The sequence below is a fragment of the Diabrotica undecimpunctata genome, chromosome 4 (assembly GCF_040954645.1).
Source record: "Diabrotica undecimpunctata isolate CICGRU chromosome 4, icDiaUnde3, whole genome shotgun sequence".
In the NCBI taxonomy this organism is placed as follows: domain Eukaryota; kingdom Metazoa; phylum Arthropoda; class Insecta; order Coleoptera; family Chrysomelidae; genus Diabrotica; species Diabrotica undecimpunctata.
In genome coordinates, this window is record NC_092806.1 from 128,187,822 (window position 1) to 128,208,548 (window position 20,727).

Below are 20,727 nucleotides of genomic sequence, written 5' to 3' on the forward strand. Positions count from 1 at the left end.
TTGAAATGGCTTTGGACATTTTATGACATCGGTTGCAATATATGGCTTAAGAAACCTATGAATTGATTAGTTAAAAAGGCAAGACTATCGAAAAGCAGCAAGCAGGTTAACAACCACTCTCAGATAGATGACCAGTAGTGGATTAGACCACGAGAAAGAAACAATATCCATCATTAGATGAACTAAGGTCAAAAAAGGAAAAGCGAATGAAAAGAAAAGTAATTCATTGCAGAACGTTTTATTACTTTTAAAATAATTGCATAATTTACTACTGAAAAATCGATAAAAACCTTATATAATACACTTACACTCATTTAACACATGTTACATGGAATTTATATAAATTAATAGCAAATTTATTAAATGTGTTGAACGATTAGACAATCCATTATACTAGTTAATATTAGCCATAAAATAATTAAAAAGCAATAAAACGCCGTTCTAGTTCCGTTAAAAAAATGTTTTAATTAGAAGAGCCATTAGTTATTTGCAAATTGGTATCTAAAAATTAGCATAACATTTATATTGCAAAAATAATCCCATTAGTTGACTATAATGTTTAATATAGTTCGATCGGATTTTTAAATTTATGCGAGAGTCGTTACTTAATTTTTAAGAGATAGACGTTCGAGCAATAGTTATTTAGTATTATTATCGAGCAATAGTTATTTACAATATACTCCAGTCAATGAAGAAAAAAACCTGAAAAAATCGTATACATCTATTTGAAGGTTCTAAAAGGTATATGAGGGGTAGCGGATGAAAAAATTTTGCCTATAAAAAGTGTATTCTACATTCTAGAGAGAAATGTTTAGAATAAAAGTTGTAGATCATAAAAAGTTCTTTATTTTGAGTGTTTTCAAAATAAAATATATAAACAATTGACCAAGATAATTATAAACAACACTTATTTTTGTAATAATTTACAAAAACACATGTAATATAAAGGCTTTTTTTTGTTTTAATGTTTTAATGGCTTAGGCAAGTGCCATACAGCCAGTCACAACATGAAAATTTTCTACCCAGCAAGAATAAAAAGATAATATAAATTTCAAACTTAAGTAGCATTACAAATTTTAAGCATTAAAATTATTATTAAGGATAGGTTATAGATAAAACTTGGACACTCGTTTCTCGTCTAGGGACCCATCAAGACATTGCTTTTAAGACAAACTAGATTGGGTCACGGATAAAAGGTAATAACAAATGGGGTAAAACAGAGGTTAGGATTCTAATTACAGTTAAATATTAAGCTTACTTTTGCAAATAAATTCCATCAAACATTCATTTACAGCTCTTATATTTAGAGATAGCAGATAGCACATATTGTACGGAGGAAAAATTTGTATGTTGACTAAATTTTTTATTAGATTTTCAGTTTGTTTTGTGTATTTTTTACATTCGAAGAAAATGTGATCTAGATCACCTTCTTTTTGACAGTCTCGACATAAATTTGAATTTACGATTTTTAGTTTGGACAGATGACTAGGATAGCAGGCGTGTCCAAATTTTATTCTAATTATGGATGTTATATACCTTCGTGGAACAGAATAATTTTTAAACCAATAATCACTTGGGATTAAAGGCTGTATAGAAGCATATTGCGAGGAAGACTGCGTACTATATATGTGCCAAGATTGTTTCCATTTACTATTGATATTATTTTTAATTATTGTTAATGCATCTTGTCTACAGATTTGGTGATCAGCTTGCGTTCCGGTATCAATGGCCTTTTTAGCTAATATAACTGCTTAAACTTCAAAAACTTCATTTTATTAAATTTTTTATTAAAACACAGTTTGAAAAGAGCTGACTTTTTAGCTTATAAACATGTATAAGAACTTTAATATTGTTTATGCCCCACGCTTAGTATATGAGCGTGAGACATACATATTATGCAGTCTCAATCAAAATTTGAGGAAAAAACACACTTTTCCATTATCATTAAGAGCTGAAAATTAAAAGAGTTCTAAATGAAATTCTAATTTTTGTGATACAACTTATAGATGCCATATGCAGTGAAGAAGTAAAAAGTTATAAGACGTTAAAATGGTGGTACTTGTGAAATATCGCCACAAAAAAGCGGAGGGGAGAACTGTCGAGGTCCGTTTTGTTAGATTGGAACTTCAAATTGAAGCGCGCTGGCAAAATCTGTAATATCTTGGCTTCTATCGCATTTAGAACGTTCATTTTTTGAAACTGACGTAGCTCAACAAAATAATAGGAATTGTACTATTTTTACCTCTCGGAAAATCCCGGAAAAATAAATTAAGCAATTAAATTTGTTTATAAAAACGTTATTGAATTTTAATATTATTTATTTATTTTACTATTATAATATTTAAATGTATGTTTAAGTGTATATTTAAGTGTATATGATTTACATAAAGATATAATTAAAACAGGGTAGCGGGTGGATACTTCTCTGCGATCCCGGCAGGGGATAGATCTACTTCAGGAATAACACACCTGCCCGCGAGAGCTCATGGATTTTCCCAGCCTCCCATCCCCGGGGAGACCGTGTCCAAACCCAAAACATTCCCGTCTTTACCCTTTCCTCCCCCCACTTCCAAACCAACTCGCCAACACGCACTAGCCAAGCATGGCGTTTTAATGGCTTAAAACCCCAAAAGTAATCAAGGTAGCGGTTGGAACAGGTTTGGAGCAGAGGGTGCTAAGAATCCCCGGAAAAAATCACGCTACTACAAAGAGAAATGCATATTACTTCATACAATGTTAGAACTCTTATACCAGACCAGAAGATGAAGGAACTAGAGGAAGAGCTGAAAAACATAAAATGGGACATCATCGGCCTCAGTGAAAGGCCCAAGGCAAAAGAAAGGAACCAGCGGGTTCTAGATTGAACGTATATATTTATACTCACCTTTCTGGAGGCTGCATCTGTTATATAGAGGTCATCTTATGTGCAACCAAATCTATGTTTATCTATGATACTTCTTTGCTTTGACATATGTATGGACAAAATAAGACAAGCAATAAGTAAACCTACAATACAATGAAAACGTCGGCACGATGATTGATAATTTCTTAGAAAAGCAAATATCTTAAAAAAAATTGATGGAATAACCAGTTTCGTTGTAGCCGAAGCATCTAAATTATCATTCTTTAAAATCAAAATAATAGTTTAATAGGTTTTTTATCACAAGCTCTAAACCAACAAGTGCGATTTTTATCACTGTTCAGCTAATGACAATCATCATAAGAATTTGCATAAAATATTCTTCAGAAACTCATCGCTGCCGTTACCATTAGGTAACTGGTGCCTTGAACATCGAAGTATAATGTGAATGTGAAGGTGAATTGTTGACATTATTCGATATTTCAATGAATTACGTTACTTCACGCTCGTGGTAAATAGCATGTAATTGTTTAGTGATTGTTTGATGTTCATGTAAATTTTTAGCATAACAGTAAATAATATTATTTTTTATTAGTCTTAATTCGCTTAACTGCATTTTGATGGTGACATTTGTATTTTGTACATACTTTTAATTACTTTGGGCCGAAATAATGTTTGTACAGGGTCAGTTATAACAACGGAATAAACCAAAGTTGTGTTTCTTTGCAGTAACAAAAAGGAGAAAAAAATTGAATTTTTTAAATTGTTCTTCTGAAATAATAAACGCATTTTATAATAAGAAAAAAAAATACAGGGTGTAACGATTTTAGAACCTTGTTTACAATATTATAGTCGCATGAATAATTATTTGAAATGCTGCATTAAGTCTGGATCATGTACTTACTAATATACGTTTAAAAAAGCCGATTGTTAGTGACTACACTCGCTCTGGACCATAGTCTCATCTACCTCTTTCGTAACATTGTTCCGGAAAATAAGGCCATTAGATAGGAAGCGAGAAACGCCGAATGGTGTAGACCTATATATATATATATATATATATATATATATATATATATATATATATATATATATATATATATATATATTAATGTGATATCAAGAATTTTAATTTTAAAACTTTACAAAAATTATATATTAAACATTATTCATAAACTTCAATTTTGAATACCACAACAATATATATATATATATATATATATATATATATATATTGTTATGATTGTTTATTTTGAGTTCAAACTTAGTTTATTGAGCCAATAAAAAAATTATAACTTATCTGTTATCAAAAGTAAAATAATCCTTATATTACCTGTGTTCGATGGATTCAAAAGATTTTCTAGTTGTCTTTTATCGGGAAGAGAGAAGAAAGGATAATAATACAAATACATTATATTACAAAGATTTACGTTTATTTATTTTATATGAACGAATAAAACAATTATTAAATTCTGTCGTTATCTTATCAATCAGCATACAAGAAAATAAATCAAATTATTATGATAATAAGATTATAAAGCTACATACATTTATATTACGTGAAAAACCAATTTTACTTAAAATTTTCTTTACTTGAAAAAAAAGAAACCACAAAACTTTAAACTTTTGATTAGCCTAACAAAACCTCAGTTCTTAAATTTGAATGCTAATGACCATGATGTCGAAACGATCCTTCACAGATATAAAATTCAATTGTACAAACACTTACAGTTTATTTTCTTCTTGAGTTGTATGTTGGAACATACCCAGAAAAGTCCAGTCTCCTCAAAGATGTGATCTCCCCTTTTTGGCACCTCGGCTCCTTCTTTACGTCTCTGCAAAAACCTCCTGCAGACTACACAAAAAACACCTGATTCACTTCTCCAAACTCCGCTACTTGTTTATGACACCAGGACCTCCTTTTGTCAACTTGATGCCGTAAGAATACTTTCACATATACTTTATAAAATGCCCACGGTAGATACAAGGAACCTTTTTTAATCTACTTGTTATCTCCTTCAAACTATTCACTTCTTTTCGTTACGCCGGTATCCAAACTCACGAACCACACCTTATCTTGGGACACACGACTGTTTCCTTTCGATGACCAAAATATGACTAACTTCTCCTCTCTCATGATCGACTCACCAAATTCCCATTTAAAAACGACCGTCCAATCAAAAAGCTTAAATTGTGTTTACTATGATATTGGAAAAGCCTAATTTCGGTTTCAGAGAAAACTAAATAGCTTACTTTAAAATTGTTTTTTTTCAATACATCATTTATACATATTTCAAAAGATTAGAATATGGTCATTTAATACTCGACTCTACAAACAATGAAGAGATTAACCTTCAGGTAAAATGTCTTCGAATTCTAAACAAAGGATTTTTGATAATTTTGTTTGAAACGGAAAAGGTCGTTTGCCAAACAAATTTCTACTCTTATCTACACTAAATCTTATCTTAAATTACTATATACAATTTGTTTATATTGATATCTTGAAATTTTATTTCGATGGATTTTTTTATTTATTTTTCTTTGGTTGGGAAAGAAGAAACATAACAATATATATATATATATATATATATATATATATATATATATATATATATATATATATATATATATATATATATATATATATATATATACATATATATATACATATATGGAGAAAAGGAGTACGACCGTCAATCCAATATAAACTAAGGAACACTCGAAGAGTGGTGGGTTTTTCGGTCAAAGTGGAGAAATAAAAGACAAAGAAGGTGGCTACTTCATCTATTTATTGAAGACGCTTCGCTTTCTACTCAGAAAGCATCATCAGTTCATCTAAAAAGAACAATATGAAAAACCAAACATCTATAGAAAAGTTATAACATGTGTGTTACCTTAAAAAGACATGTAGCAGTCAATGATATTAAATGTGTGAAAAACCTTACGACAATGGATATTTAGAGATCAAGTTGTATAAACAATTAATTGAAACTAGGTACAGTTTACAAATTAACAAACTTAGCACAGCAATAGAACATGTGATAATCATACATGTATATAAAAAATTATTGTAAAAAAACTTAATTAAAAAACATTGATATGTAGAGAACTAGAAAGATCATACGATGCACTTTCAACAATATATTATAAGTTAAATGTAATTTTGATGATTTAATTTGATTTTGATTTAAATGTTACCTAAAGTCAAAATTAAATTTAACTGATAATATATTGTTGGAAGTGCATCTTATGATCTTTCTAGGTCTCTACATATCAGTTTTAATGTTTTTTACTTAAGTTTTTTACAATAATTTTTATATACATGTTTGATTATCACATGTTCTTTTGCTGTGCTAAGTTTGTAAATTTATAAACTGTACCTAGTTTCAATTAATTGTTTATACAACTTGATATCTAAATGTCCATTGTCGTAAGCTTTTTCACACATTTAATATTATTGACTAATACATGTCTTTTTAAGGTAACACACATGTTATAACTTTTCTATGGATGTTTGGTTTTTACCATATTGAATTGGATTATCATGTCCATGGACTATGGTCAAAACTATCTCGACAACTCTACGTATTGAGGCAGATGACAAAACGTATGGGAGAAAGTCAAATGTTTGTGCACATCTATCAAGCCCTGATTTATAGCAATATAACATACGGTGTTACGCTTTGGGATAATACTACTACACCTTAAGGTGGGTCCACATATGTTCCGAATACCGTCTCGAACCCCGTCGCGTTCTTAAGTGTGGACAGAGTCATGCAACTGCGTACCGTACCTCGACGCATCAACGACGTACATCGAAGCGTTCCGCTAGCTGTCGGTAAAATGCTTCGCATCAAAAGAAACGTGAGCGCGACGATATACACCGTGAATCATGTCTGGACTCGCTTGCGAATCTTCTATTCATTTCCAGTCATTTCAGTCTGTTATTTTGAAGGTGTTTCAAAATTATTGTATATATATATATTTAGGGATTCTACAGTATTCACTGCCTTCCCTCGCTCAACCGTTTCCATCTCTCTCTGTTGTTCCATTCTCCATCGTTTAGTCCTCTCTTCTCATGGCGTCGTCTACTTCGTTCCTCCAGGATTTTCGGGGTCGTCCTCTTTTCCTCCTTCCTATGGGGCTCCATTCGGTTATTCTTTTTATCCATCCGCTGTCGCTAGCTCTTCTTACATGTCCATACCACTTTAGTCTTTTTTGTTCTATACATTAATAACACTTATTATATTAAGTGTTTCAAAATTATTGTTCTGAAGCTATTTTCTTGTGGCATTTTAAAGTAATTAAATGGGAATAAGCCACAATTAAAGGTTAAAGTACGTTTATTGACGTTTCAATTTCCACTTTGGAAATCGTTCTCAAAATACAAACATTAGTAAATTAAACAAATTTTGTTTTTTTGTTACTTAGTGAAAAATTCTTCTAATAATTTAATTTTATCTGACTCATCTATATTGACAATTCAGACATACATTATACATTTTAAAGTAGACGACTTTAAAATAATATTGCCAATATTGTTGAGTTGCGTCCCTGGGACGACTTTACTTATAAGATAGTTCATTCGATTACATGAAATCAACTTTAACTTGAGAATATCCGTCAGAAAAGATCATAGCATGTAATTCATCTTTAAAAAGACAAACACATGCCACGATGACAGTAAAATTTTCCTGTTAGTGATTCCATAGTAAATTATGAGGGAAAAACCAGTAAAAGAACCTCATAATACTATCCCGACATGGTAAGTATTTGCACGACCAAAAACTTATGAGGTTTTTTTCCTGGTTTTTCCCTCATAATTTACTATAGAATCACTAACAGGAGAATTTTACTGTCATCATGGCATATGTTTGTCTTTTTAAAGACGAATTACATGCTATGATCTTTTCTGATGGATATTCTCAAGTTATAGTTGATTTCATGTAATCGAATGAACTATCTTATAAGTAAAGTCGTCCCAGGAACGCAACTCAACAATATTGGCAATATTATTTTAGTCGTCTACTTTAAAATGTATAATGTATGTCTGAATTGTCAATATAGATGAGTCAAATAAAATTAAATTATTAGAAGAATTTTTCACTAAGTAATAGAAAAACAAAAATTTGTTTAATTTACTAATGTTTGTATTTTGAGAACGATTTCCGAAGTGGAAATTGAAACGTCAATAAACGTACTTTAACCTTATTTTGTGGCTTATTCCCATTTAAATAGTAATTGTTTCAAAATTAAGTGTATCAAAATGGAATGGACGGAAGAAAATAGTTCCAAGCCAATGATTACAATACAATTTTCCCAACCATATTCTCAACAGAACTTCAGGGACACGGGGAGAATATGTTACCCTCAAACAACAAGTTAAACAAAGAATAAAGCTCGAGAAAAACGAATACTGGGAGAGAATGTGCAGAGACATAGACAACACGATAGGGTATAGCAGATCAACGGAAGCATGGACAAAAATAAAAAACATCAGAAGTAATAAACGAAGTAAAAATAACATACAGATAATTACATCAAAAGAGTGGACAACGCATTACACAAAATTATTGCAGGAGAATAGTCCGGAGTATATCTCATACGACCCTGTGACAATAATAACTGAGGAAGCAGAAATCACACAGGAAGATATAAATAAAGCACTAAAGAAATCAAAAAACAATAAAGCACCAGGACCAGGGAACATAAAAATGGAACTGCTGAAATATGGAGGCGCAAGGATAGTATCCTTTATACGAATGTTGTTCAATAAAATCGAAGCAGGAGTGAAGATTTTCGATTAGTGGAATTTATCATACATGTCCTCCATTTTCAAAAAGGTGACAAAAGGTCACCAAATAACTACAGAGGGATCATTGTAATGCCTTCAATAGCAAGAATCTTTTTATCAGTTATAAAAGAAAAACTAGAACAACACATGGACCATTATAGCCAAGAACAAGCCGGATTCCGAAAAGCCAGATCATGTTTAGATAATATATTCATTATGAGACAGGTGATTGAAAAGAACAAAGAAAAAAACATTGAAACACATATGACCTTTATCGACTTAGAGAAAGCATACGATAGCGTGCCCAGGAAACAACAAAGACTGTATAAAGAAACACAAGTGCAAATAAAGTTAGGTAATGAAATAACAAAAACAATCACCGCAACAAAAGGCCTCAAACAGGGATGTGGTCTCTCACCTACACTTTTTAACATATATATAGATCAGGCTTTGAAAAGATGGTATAGAAAATACGGAACAATGGGCATACCAGTACAAGAGAATATATTACATTCACTACTTTTCGCAGATGATCAAGTCATTTTTGCACAAGACAGGGAGGATATGGAATATATGATAAGGAAATTAAAGAAAGAATATGAACTTTGGGGACTCAAGATAAATATGTGCAAGACCGAATACTTATGTATTGGACCCGAGGTTGCAGATTTGAACTTAAGTTTAGAAGAAGAGACTATTAAGAGTTGTAAGGCTTTTAAGTATTTAGGGTCAATGATTAGCCGAGATGGTACTTGTATGAAAGATATAGAAATGAAAATAGCACGGGGAAAACAAGCCACAAGAGCACTTCATGGAGTGATATGGAACAACACTCTAACCAAAGAAAACAAAAAGAGGATCTTTCAAAGCATAGTGATGAATATTACCCTATATGAACAATACGAAATAAAATAAGAACAGTTGAACTGGACTTTATGAGAAGATGTCTACAAATCACAAGAGCGGATAGAATAAGAACGGAGGAAATATGGAACAGAATAGAAGTAAAATGCTCAATTACAAAAAAGTTGGAAAACAGAGCCCTGCAGTGGTACGGGCATGTACAAAGAATGCCAGAGCATAGGTGGCCGAAAAGAATATTAAACTGGGACCCGCCGGGAAGAAGACGAAGAGGCAGACCTGCTACAAGATGGAAAACATACGTCGGAAATGCTATGATAGATAGAGACCTCAGAGAAGGTGACTGGGAGAATAGAGTGCTGTGGAGGACGAAAACGGCGAACTCATAATGGGAAAAGCCGAAGAAGAAGAAGATATTCTCAACAGATATGCCCAGTTTGGACTTGAATTAAATCAGTGCTGAACATAATTATAAATAAAATTCGAATAAGAATAAATGAGACGTATAACTACCTAAATGTTTTTGTTCAATCCTTGGAATATAGCTCTACATACTTCTGGAATTATTATACTTATAGATTGTTTCGAGATTTTAAAAAGGTATTGTAAACTAATGAAAGAATCTCCAGTCGCCTAAAAACGGATCGTGACAGCCAACCGTTCTTGAACAGAGAGAGCTTTTCTACATTTTCTATCTTTTCGACCTATTTTTGGACCCATCAATATGATCAAAAATTTAAAGTCGGAAGGCGACATCCTTGTGAAATTTTTACATAATCCACTGATCGACTGAAATTTCAAATTCAAAAAATAAGTGATTGCCACCATATTTCTCCCTACTTGTATACATTTGTGTTTGCCACCATCTTCAACGAATATTTTTTTCTAAGTAGTGTATTCCTTCTATTAACTGATGCATAAGAAGTAGGCTACTGCAGCAATCTCTATCTTGCAGATGCGGATTCAACTCAATTACTGATGGAACGCCAAAATATTTGGTGCGAAGTACGGAACGGTGTTCAATTCGTTACTTATTTCAATGTCCCCTGTAACAACGTCGCAAACTTCTGTTGATCGCGTCGATGTACGCGACGGCGCCGGCGTTCGAGACGGTATTCAGAGCATAATGTGGACTCACCTTTATAAAGTTATATAAATACAGAAAACAATTTTTTGAATAGTTAACGGTGCAAAAATCGCACTCATTACAACAAATTATTTTTAAAATATAAAATATTTCTATAGTCTTTGTACAAAAATTATGGAAGGCATATTAATAATTCATAATAATTTACATTATGTACGTTTCCAGAACATGAGGATTTTCATGGCGCTAGCACGAGATACGCAAGAAATTTAATTACACCGGTCTCGGTTATCTTTCTATCTATCAATTACGTGTTGTTTCGTTTTATCTATTATTCCATCTAGGTTTGTTAAAGATCATTCTCCATAGGTTCCTCTCGGACTCCATGTTCCTAGTTTTAATAGTTTTAAATTTCACATCAATTTTATTAATACCGTTCCTGTCCATAATATAAATACCCACACACTAATACACACAAAGTGACACTTTGCAGACTAACTTATATTGGTCACCCTGTAAACCGTAATTCAATTAACTGATTTATCAACTAATACGGATTACTGCAATAACAGTACACGCGTAACGTAATCAAACTGAGTTATGCGATTCAGCTTGGTTTCTTGGTTTCTAATTGGATTTATGGGTGATTTTAATAAAATTCGCAAATAATTACAATTGGAAATAAAATTCGTTTTATAATGTTAACGAACGGTGGATGAGTAAAAGTATAAATAATTTAATGTGATTAAATTTTGTTCACTTCACTTATTAAACGCTTTGGTGACATTCTGTGATAGAAAATTCCTATTTTCGTGGCTATTTGCCACGAGTTGATATGTTAAAAATCACGGTTTTCAGCTTTGCAAAAATGTGTTTAATATTTTTAATATGCCAAAACTTGATATGTCTAAGGAAAATATTAAAGTTAACGACTAAACATGATGTATTAAGGTGGGTACACATATGCGAGCAGAGCAGAACTGTTCGCCAACCGTTTGTGAACGCTATATTCGTTAATTTGTACGACGGGACGAACCGCTAGCGAGCTGTTCGTTCGTTGCTCGTCAGGAACCACAGCATGTCGGTTTTTGGGACGAACACAAACAATGTTCGCAGAACTATAAATTGTGTCTATAAATTGTTTCTGCCAAGTGTGCGATGATATCATTCTGTTAAACAAAATTGCTGAACGAGCGCGACTTATCTAAGTAGCGAGAAAAATTAATAACAGATAATGTAAACAAAATACCGAAATGTTTAGAATAACGAAGTAAATTAATTCTCGGTTTGTTATTAGATACTTAGGGTATTGGATAGTCGAACATAAACATACTTTCAACGAACTGTTCGTGAACAGCTCACGAGCAGTTCGCGAACAGTTCGGTTCGCATATGTGTACCCATAAATTACTTTTATATTTTTGCCAAAAATTGGTAAGTCCACGTATCAAGTTCTGTCACCATCAGATTTAAAATGTGGACGGATGTTTTATAGACATATCAAGTTTTGGTTACCAGCTAACAGATAACGTAACCTAATAACGTAAACTAAAATAAGGTGTTTCTGTGCTTCTTTTAAGAAAACTATTAGTACAAAGTACAAAGTATGTCGCGTGGAAAGCTATTAGTTAATATATGGTTATTAGCCAACATGAAAATTTGGCGGTTTTAGTAAATATCAAAGAAACAGTAGTACACACTGAAAGTGAGGATTTTAAAAAATCAGTGGGAAGTGATATAAGATGATTGAAAAGGGTTTAGTTGACACTGAAATTGAAGAAATAAGTTCGACTTCTGAAGCAACTGGTTATTCTGAAGAATTAGTGTCATATTTGGGTAGTGATAATTCAGATGTAGATGAAAATTATATTTCTTCTGATACTTCATCTGACACAAGTGACAATGGGAGGCCAGGTAAATATCAAGCAATTCAATCTAAAAAGTGTAAAGTAACAGCTACTACCAGTAATAATATGTGTGACAAAGTAAGTAATGATAATTTTACAAATAAAATGATGATGGCAAAGAACAAATAAATATCTCTAATGTTAAACCTAAAAAAAACCAAAATATAACAGAGTCGAAATGAAAGAAAAGAAGATGTTAGGAGAAGAACATATTACAAGAATACAAAGGTATACAAAAACCTGCAAAAGTATTTCAAGCGATTACTATATGCTATCGCAATAAATATCACGAGAAACTCTCCCTAGATGAACACAATGAAATTTTTTATGATTTTCCGAAAAAAGTGCAAGACAAAGACCAAGTAATTTCTGAAAGAATGAAGATAAGAGTCAAAGAAGACAGAAAGAAAAGATAAAGGAGAACTCGAAAATAATCAAAACCGATACATTGTGGTTTCATATTATATCACATACAACGACAAAACAATAAAAATTTCCAAAGAAATGTTCCAGAATCTACATAGTATTACAAGAGGAAAAATTAATATTTTGATAAAAAGAAACAACTATCACCCACATGTTTTATAAAAACTCACAAGTCGACTCTATCCAGCTCCCAACCTAACTATTAAACTCATGTATGCTCATTGTGCATCAAACAGAACAATGCCTGTATCAAATTCATCTTATGCTAAAATTTTTAAAGAACTTGGATAAATTTAAAAATCCTAGTATTAATAAACTTAAGACTTGGGATAACCTAGAAAACAAAAAAAATCCTCTAATAGTGAAGACATACGTGCAGCCGTGAATAAAGAGACAAATATACAGCTTCACCTAGCAAAGATTGCATAAAATGAAAAAAAATCAGACATAGAGTTCTCCAGAAATAGTAGCGGTAAAATGGTTGTTTTAGTATTTGACTTGCAACAAAACTTACCAACACCCAATTTAAATACAAATGTAGTCTACTATAAAAAAACCTTGCTCTGGACATAACCTCACCATCAGAAATTGTACTGAAAATACCACTTCATGTTTTATGTGGCATGAGGGGTTGTCAAACCGTAGATCAGATCAAGTAGCTTCCTGTCTTTTAAAATATCTTGGCAGCTTAGTCGATACAGTTGAAAAAGTTGTTCTGTATTCGGATTCTTGTTCCGGGCATTTTAAAAAGAAGATTGTTGCGGGAAAAACAAATTGCCATGAAGTTATAAATTTTTAATTTCGCTCTACTGAAAACTTATTCTATTTTACATATCAAGTTTTGGCAAGTAGCCACAGAAATATATTTGGATTTTCACTAGTATTTTAAATACGAAATTTGGGAGATACGAATATATGCACATCTTAAGCTACATCAGTCACAGTTCAAAGGTATACTAATTAGCTAGTAATTCTTTGGAGTGTGCATCGGTCTTTTGGTTTGACAAGTCAATTTGACATTCATAGAAAAATTAAGGATGTAAACGACGGAATACTTAGGGTGACTCTAATAAAAATAGACAACGCGTTGTTGAAAGATCTAACAACAAAATGTTGTATCATCGATATGCGATCTTACCTCTGATAACTTCATTTTTAACAGTCTTGTTTTGTCGTCTTGTTTGCTTTATTCTCTTTACTTCCGTCTCATTTTTAAGGTTCATAACTTCATCTGCTATTTCACTTTCAGTCATGATGTTATACCCAGGGTCACCTTCATCTACTTCTGGCGATTGTAAAACATCTTCCTCAGCTACATGTTCTCCGGCATTATTACGTATTGTCCTACAGAAATTAGTAACTTTCAACCCTTCTAAATCTATGTCTGCATCTTGGCCATCACAAATTCTTCCAACCATTTTTTAATGTTTGCTCTTTCACCTTCTTCCATGCTGCAGCAAAATTAAAAATTGTTGATTTTAAATTGTAAGACCTTAAGTTTTGCAAGGTACGTAGCGCTCTTGTATCTTCTGCATTATCTCCATCGTACAATACAACCATTATTTCGTCTAAATACTTTCTGCGATATATTCGTTTGGCTGCCAAAATTATTTTCTGATCCATGGGTTAAATAAGCGATGTTGTATTTTTTGGCAAAAATATACACCTGATATTTCCATCTTCTGAACGTAGAATATTTTTAGAGGCGTGAGCAGGAGCGTTGTCTAAAAGCAATAAACATTTCACCTCTTCTGACGGTATTCCCAATTTCTCCTCTTAAAATTTTCTCACTGAAGGTACAATTTATTTGAAAAACCAATTTTTGAAAATATCTGAGGTGAACCATGCCTTCTTAGAGCTATAATATGAAAGGGGCATATGATGCATTAAGTCTTTTAAAACTCTAGGTTTACGAGATTTGCCAACCACTACAGGTATCAATATATGCGATCCATCAGCGTTAGCACAAAGCAGTGCCAAGATCCTGTCCTTGCTGACTTTTCTTCCAGAATCCGATTTTTCATATTTGGAGGCTTGTGCGCTTTCAGGCAAAGTACGCCATAACAAACCAGTTTCGTCAACATTGTAAATCTAAGATTCTAATAGCGTTTCGTTACTTACTTGCTATATGTGCTACTAATTTTTGCCTAAAAGGTTCTGTTTCTTCTTTAGGTGCAGTTGAAGCTTCGCCGTAAATTTTTTTATTCATGATTCTGTGCCTTTTACGAAAGCGCCAAAGCCATCCATCACTTGCTCTGGTATGTCCATATGATTTGCTAATTTAATTGCAGCAAATTTCAATTCGAATGCTCGGACCAGGATCCCACTAGAACGTTGTTGGCCATACCATTTTAAGATTGCTTCTTCCAGTGAAGTTTCACGAGCCAATTTCATTCGTTTTCCAAGATTGCTATGCTCTCCTACATCACACATAAATGAAAATTTATTTATTTTGTTTTCGTTTTTTTATGTCCGAAAGTTTGCTTTTTTATGCCATATTGATTACATATATTAGACGCATGTGTAATATTAACAGTATGTTTTTATTTTTTTTACATTTGACCGGATTTTTTGTCCGTTATATCCGAAGTCCGTTAAATAGAGGTCCGTTATATCGAGGTTTTACTGTATATATCTTTTATCTTTAAGTGCCTACCGTTCGCTTAATTATTAATTAGTTTTTGTATACAAACCAATTATTGTTTGAACATTTTATAGAAAATGCATTGTAGAAATATGATTAAAGTAATTTAAACTTACACAAAATCATCAATACACAAAATTAAGCTTTGTTTAAAACAATACAAATTTATAGAACCAATTTATTATAAAATATCATCATTCAATCTTCGCTTATCCACTGCTGGACATAGATCTCCCTCATAATTTTCCATCTATTTCGATCTTGTGCCTCTTGCATCCAATTCCTATGACAACGTTTTAGATCGTCAGTCCAACGTGTTGGTGGACGACCTCTGCTTCGGTAGGCATCATCTCTTGGTCTCCATTCCAGTATCCGCTTTGTCCATCTATTATCTGTCATTCGAGCCACGTGACCTGCCCAGTTCCATTTCAGTGTTGCTACTCTCTCTACTGCATCAGCCCCTCCTGTTCTTTGTCGTAGCTGGCGATTTGGGATCTTGTCTCGTAGTGAAACGCCCAACATAGCACGCTCCATCGCCCTTTGACACACACGGATCTTTTGAACTGTTCTCCTTGTCATGGTCAACGTTTCGGCACCGTAAGTTAACACTGGCAAAACGCACTGATTAAACGTTTTTCTTTTAAGGCATATTGGTATATCAGACGATTTGAAAATATGGTTCAGCTTGCCGAAGGCTGCCCAAGTCAGTCTTATACGACGGAGAAGCTCAACGGTTTGGTTATCTTTTCCTATGCGAATCTCATGACCTAAGTATTTATAGGCCATTACCTGGTCTATGGATCTTGTTCCTACGCATATATGTTCGCTGACTACAAGATTTGTCATCATCTGGGTTTTAGATATATTTATTTTCAATCCCCCTTCTAGCGAGGAAAGGTAGAGCCGATTTAAAAGTTCTTTGGCCTCATCTATCCTATCAGCTATTAGTACAATATCATCTGCAAACCTTAGATGGCTAAGCTTTTCTTCGTTTATGTTTATGCCCTTGTCGGTCAGTTTTACCCTTTTACATATTAATTCCAAAAGCGTAGTGAACAGTAGGTCGGTACTATCCTGTTCTTCACTATTCATAGTGCTGCTTATCGCATTTTTCTCAAATAAATATAACCGACCTATAACAACGCGTCTTATATTCAGCCAAACCAGTAAAAAAAAATAAGCACGTTTATGCGAATAATTTCAAAACAATCCAAACATAAAATAACTAAGATCAGAGACATGAACGAAAAAATAGTGAACAAACCTTTGCTATGAAGTAAAAGAAAGATGCAATGAATAGGAAACATCGATCGAGGTGAAATTCTGGTGGAACTAGAACTGGAATGTTATGAGTATGGCTTCTGTGTTTGTCCTATTTTCTGCTTTTTTGGGGGTTGTTGTTTGTTTCCCTTCTGTGTTTAGGTTCTTAGGGTACTTTGCTGCAGTGTCTATAGTTGTCCGGGCCTTCGCCGTTTGCACACTTCCCTGGTTGGTTTCGATAAATTGTGCATTGTATGGCTCTTTGCGCTACTTGTATGTTAAAAGGACTGGAGACTGTAGCACTGCAAAGGTTTTGTCGGTCTCTTCAGGTTTTCGACTCTCACTTGTACGTGCATTAGTTTGTTCACTTTTCTCATCGTTTTTTTTCCTTTCTTGACACTTATACTATGTGGAAGGGGAGAGTCTTTTTGTCGAATCTTGATTTTATTTTATTGAGGCCAGTTAAATAAATGTTTTGGTCTTTTAGTATTTATATTCTTAAAACCTTCTTTTGGAGGCAATTTTTTCATGACTGCCTTATGCCGTTGGTTGTTTTATTTTAATCTTAACTTCATCTAACTTTTAACTTTGGCTTCTTTCATCATCTTTGATCTTGACTGCTCATAATTTTCCATATTTTTTTCAATATATTTAGAAGCCACAGTGTTGAAAGTCTGTGAAGTTTGAGTAACTTTTTGTATGCTTGGATAAATTTAGATTTGATGTGAGTTGTTCTGCATATGCTATTAACGATTGCTTGTCTTCGTTTATAAGTTTAGTTTTGCTTTCATCTTTTTTTTAATGTGAAATTTATCAAAAACATTGGATTAACTAAAAGAATAAAATAGACCAAATTCTTTGAATTAGTAAAAGTGTAAGTGTAAAAACGAAGAAAAGTGCTGAGTCTAAATATTGATTACAATAGATTACGATGACTACAAGATTAGATCGCTAGAGGAGACGTTTACTTCTTACTCATCATTTGCCTCTGAACTCTGAACTCTTTACCAAGAAAATATCATTTTATCTTAGAATTTACACTGTCTTCGGGAACGAGTGGCACCCTCTATTCTATTTATTAGATCTACCCTTCCATTTTTTTTATCGCGTTTTTGGCTTATAAATACGCTATTTGTCTCTAATTTTTTCATTTTTAAAAGAACACTTGCCAGGAGTTCCATTATAGCCACAATATCTCGTGAAAGAGCATACATGCATCTTTTTTAATATTTCATTGAATATAGGCTATCTTATAATAACTAATAAGTAACATACAAAAATATAAACTGAAAGCGAAAGTAAAATGTATTATGCTAAAGGATATACGAAATGAACTATTAAGATGAATCACTAGATGAAACATATAAAATGAATTACCCTTAGAAATACATTACATTATATTAAAAAAACAATATTATGTTTATCAAACAGTGACTCACCTTTTCTAGGACACCGCTGTAGGGTTGTATATTAGGAGGCCCCAACCTGCTGTTGATGGACCGGGTATCCTCCATTTGAACCTCGGTTTCATCTCCAGAGCATATACTAGGAGATCGCACTAGTTCACAAGACGATTCGTCGGAAAATAGTGTCTCTGTTCCGCTGTCGATGGTCCCCATTTTTATTTACATGTTTGAAACCTGAAACAAAAATTTACAAATGAATACAATTTAAATTGATCTTACTGTTAATAATCACATTGAATAAGTGAACAAGTACAGGTATTTAGACAAGTCAATGTCAAATACCCAAATGGCTAAAATTACTCTCAAATGACTGACTGATATAAAAAACTGACTGTACTGTTCAATCAAATATATGATACCAGTGAAATTCAATTAGACTGGTTAAATTTGATCTGTATTTTATTCCTAATAAACCAAACTTTAAGAAATGTAGCAATTGTACACTCATTAGTTTGATATGTCCAAGGCCAAGAGCACTTTGGGTTCAGGAGATACCTTGGAACTCCAGAAGTACATTTGCTATGGAAACACTTCTTCACCGGCGTGAGAAGAAAGAAAGCCCGTATACATGTGCTTTATTGATTTTGAAAAGGCATTTGATCACGTCGATGGTACCAATTTAATTATTCCTAGCAGAGAATCAAAGTAGATGATAAAGACATTAAACTTATAACCAAATTTTACTGAAACCAAACAGACTTAATTAGTACAAACAACAGAGAATCGGAGCCAATCAGTATTGAACGAGGCGTAAGACAGGTTTGTCTACTACCCCAAGCTTTTTAACGTGTATGAGAATATACTTTATATATAAACTTTGTCCGATCAAGATCTGCGATTTCGATTTAGAATCTGGCATTCGCTTCCAACCCAGCGTTTCCAGTTCTCTAGCAACATCTGCGGGTAGTGCTGAATTTATGACACCGGAAGTAGCAGAGGCATTTATCTGAGAATCGGAAACCACAATCATACGATAAGAGGTGCAATAATGGGCGTCATCATGTACATTCTGCTGTGCGGATACCCATCGTTTTACGGGAAGTGTATTAGAGACTTTGGTTGGAAGCAAGCCGATAACTACAACGCCTGCCAGGAACTTTTGTTACAGAGCATCGAGGAAGGAAAATACGATTTCCCGAAGCCAGAATGGACGACCATATCGGTTAAAGCGAGGGACCTCAACTCGTGTCTGCTGGTGAAAAACGTCAGGAAGCGCATCAGCGCGGAAAATCGATAACCGTGCGCCCCTTGACGTTGGCTTCTTCTACTGCGAACTGAATTGCTGTTGTGGGGATTTCTGCCGGTCGATTTTTAGTTCTCCGAACTTGTATGTTGCCTGTAATTACGTTTAAGGTGGCTTACCAATCCACAATTATAACAGTTTGACCGTGAGCCTTTAATAGATCAAAAAGCTATTATAATAGCAGGAGAAATAATTAACATTATACGATACTAACTGAAACGTGATACGTGATTCTAACTGAAAACTTATAAATAGAATTGATATAAAACACAAAAATTGGAAATTGTCGATAAAAATTAATAAAAATAAATATACCTACGTTAACCATAAAATAGGACATCGCCCTAACTCAACAACGATTGAAATACTTTGACGTCCTTCTAAATAAGATTTTGAATTGAATAGGCAAGAAGCATATTTCAAAAAATCAGAATGCTATTAGGTATGGACTATAATTTTGTATATGTGTGAAACGTGGACTTTGAACGTCGACACCCTAAAGAAAATCGAGGCATTTGAAATGTTTTTGTATCAAAGAATACTCAAGATACCGTGAATCAGCATAACCAGAAACGGAGTTCTTTGAAGAATAGGAATGAACGAACTCTTTTAAATGTTATTATGAATAGTAAACTATAATATCTTGGACATATAATCAGGGGACCAAGATATGAGTTCCTTGCTAATTCTTCTTTTTCTTTTTATCTAGACTGTCTGTTTTTCAATATGCCTCCAGTAAGTTGTCGGTTATGTGGTCTTTTTACTGATGGTGTTACTTTCGTGGTCTTCGTCGTTACTGCTCTATTTACGTTCATTCACAGGTCATGAAAATACTATAATAACTACTAAAGTCCACTTAGATCGATAGATGAAATAATATAATGCAGTGAGCAACTTGGATACTCTCAATAGAAAAGTAATGATCTAATTAAACACATACTTACAGAAGAGTTTATCATGAAATTTCAAGGATCTCTTTTTAATTACAAGAACATCAAGCCAAGACCTACAAAGTTATTGTAAAATATATACAAAACTTACTAAAACGTAAAACGGGACACTAACATTCATGATTTGACAGAAGTAAAAATTAATTGTGTTGGTATTTCTTTTTATTTCTATTGATTCGTATATCTCTCTCTTCTTTTTGTTTTGCTCGGTTTTTAATATTTTGATGTTT

General features: G+C 33.0%; 1 protein-coding gene across 2 annotated transcripts in view; it reads right to left on the reverse strand.

Moving 5' to 3' along the window:
- The window catches only part of LOC140439994 (leucine zipper putative tumor suppressor 2 homolog), a 430,708-nt gene that overhangs the window by 144,467 nt on the left and 265,514 nt on the right, over positions 1-20,727 (reverse strand). For both annotated transcript variants that reach the window (XM_072530217.1, XM_072530218.1), the window contains one exon: positions 18,278-18,478. In XM_072530217.1, the coding sequence (XP_072386318.1) occupies positions 18,278-18,457 (180 nt within the window). In that variant the 5' untranslated portion in view covers positions 18,458-18,478. The remainder of the gene's footprint in view (positions 1-18,277; positions 18,479-20,727) is intronic.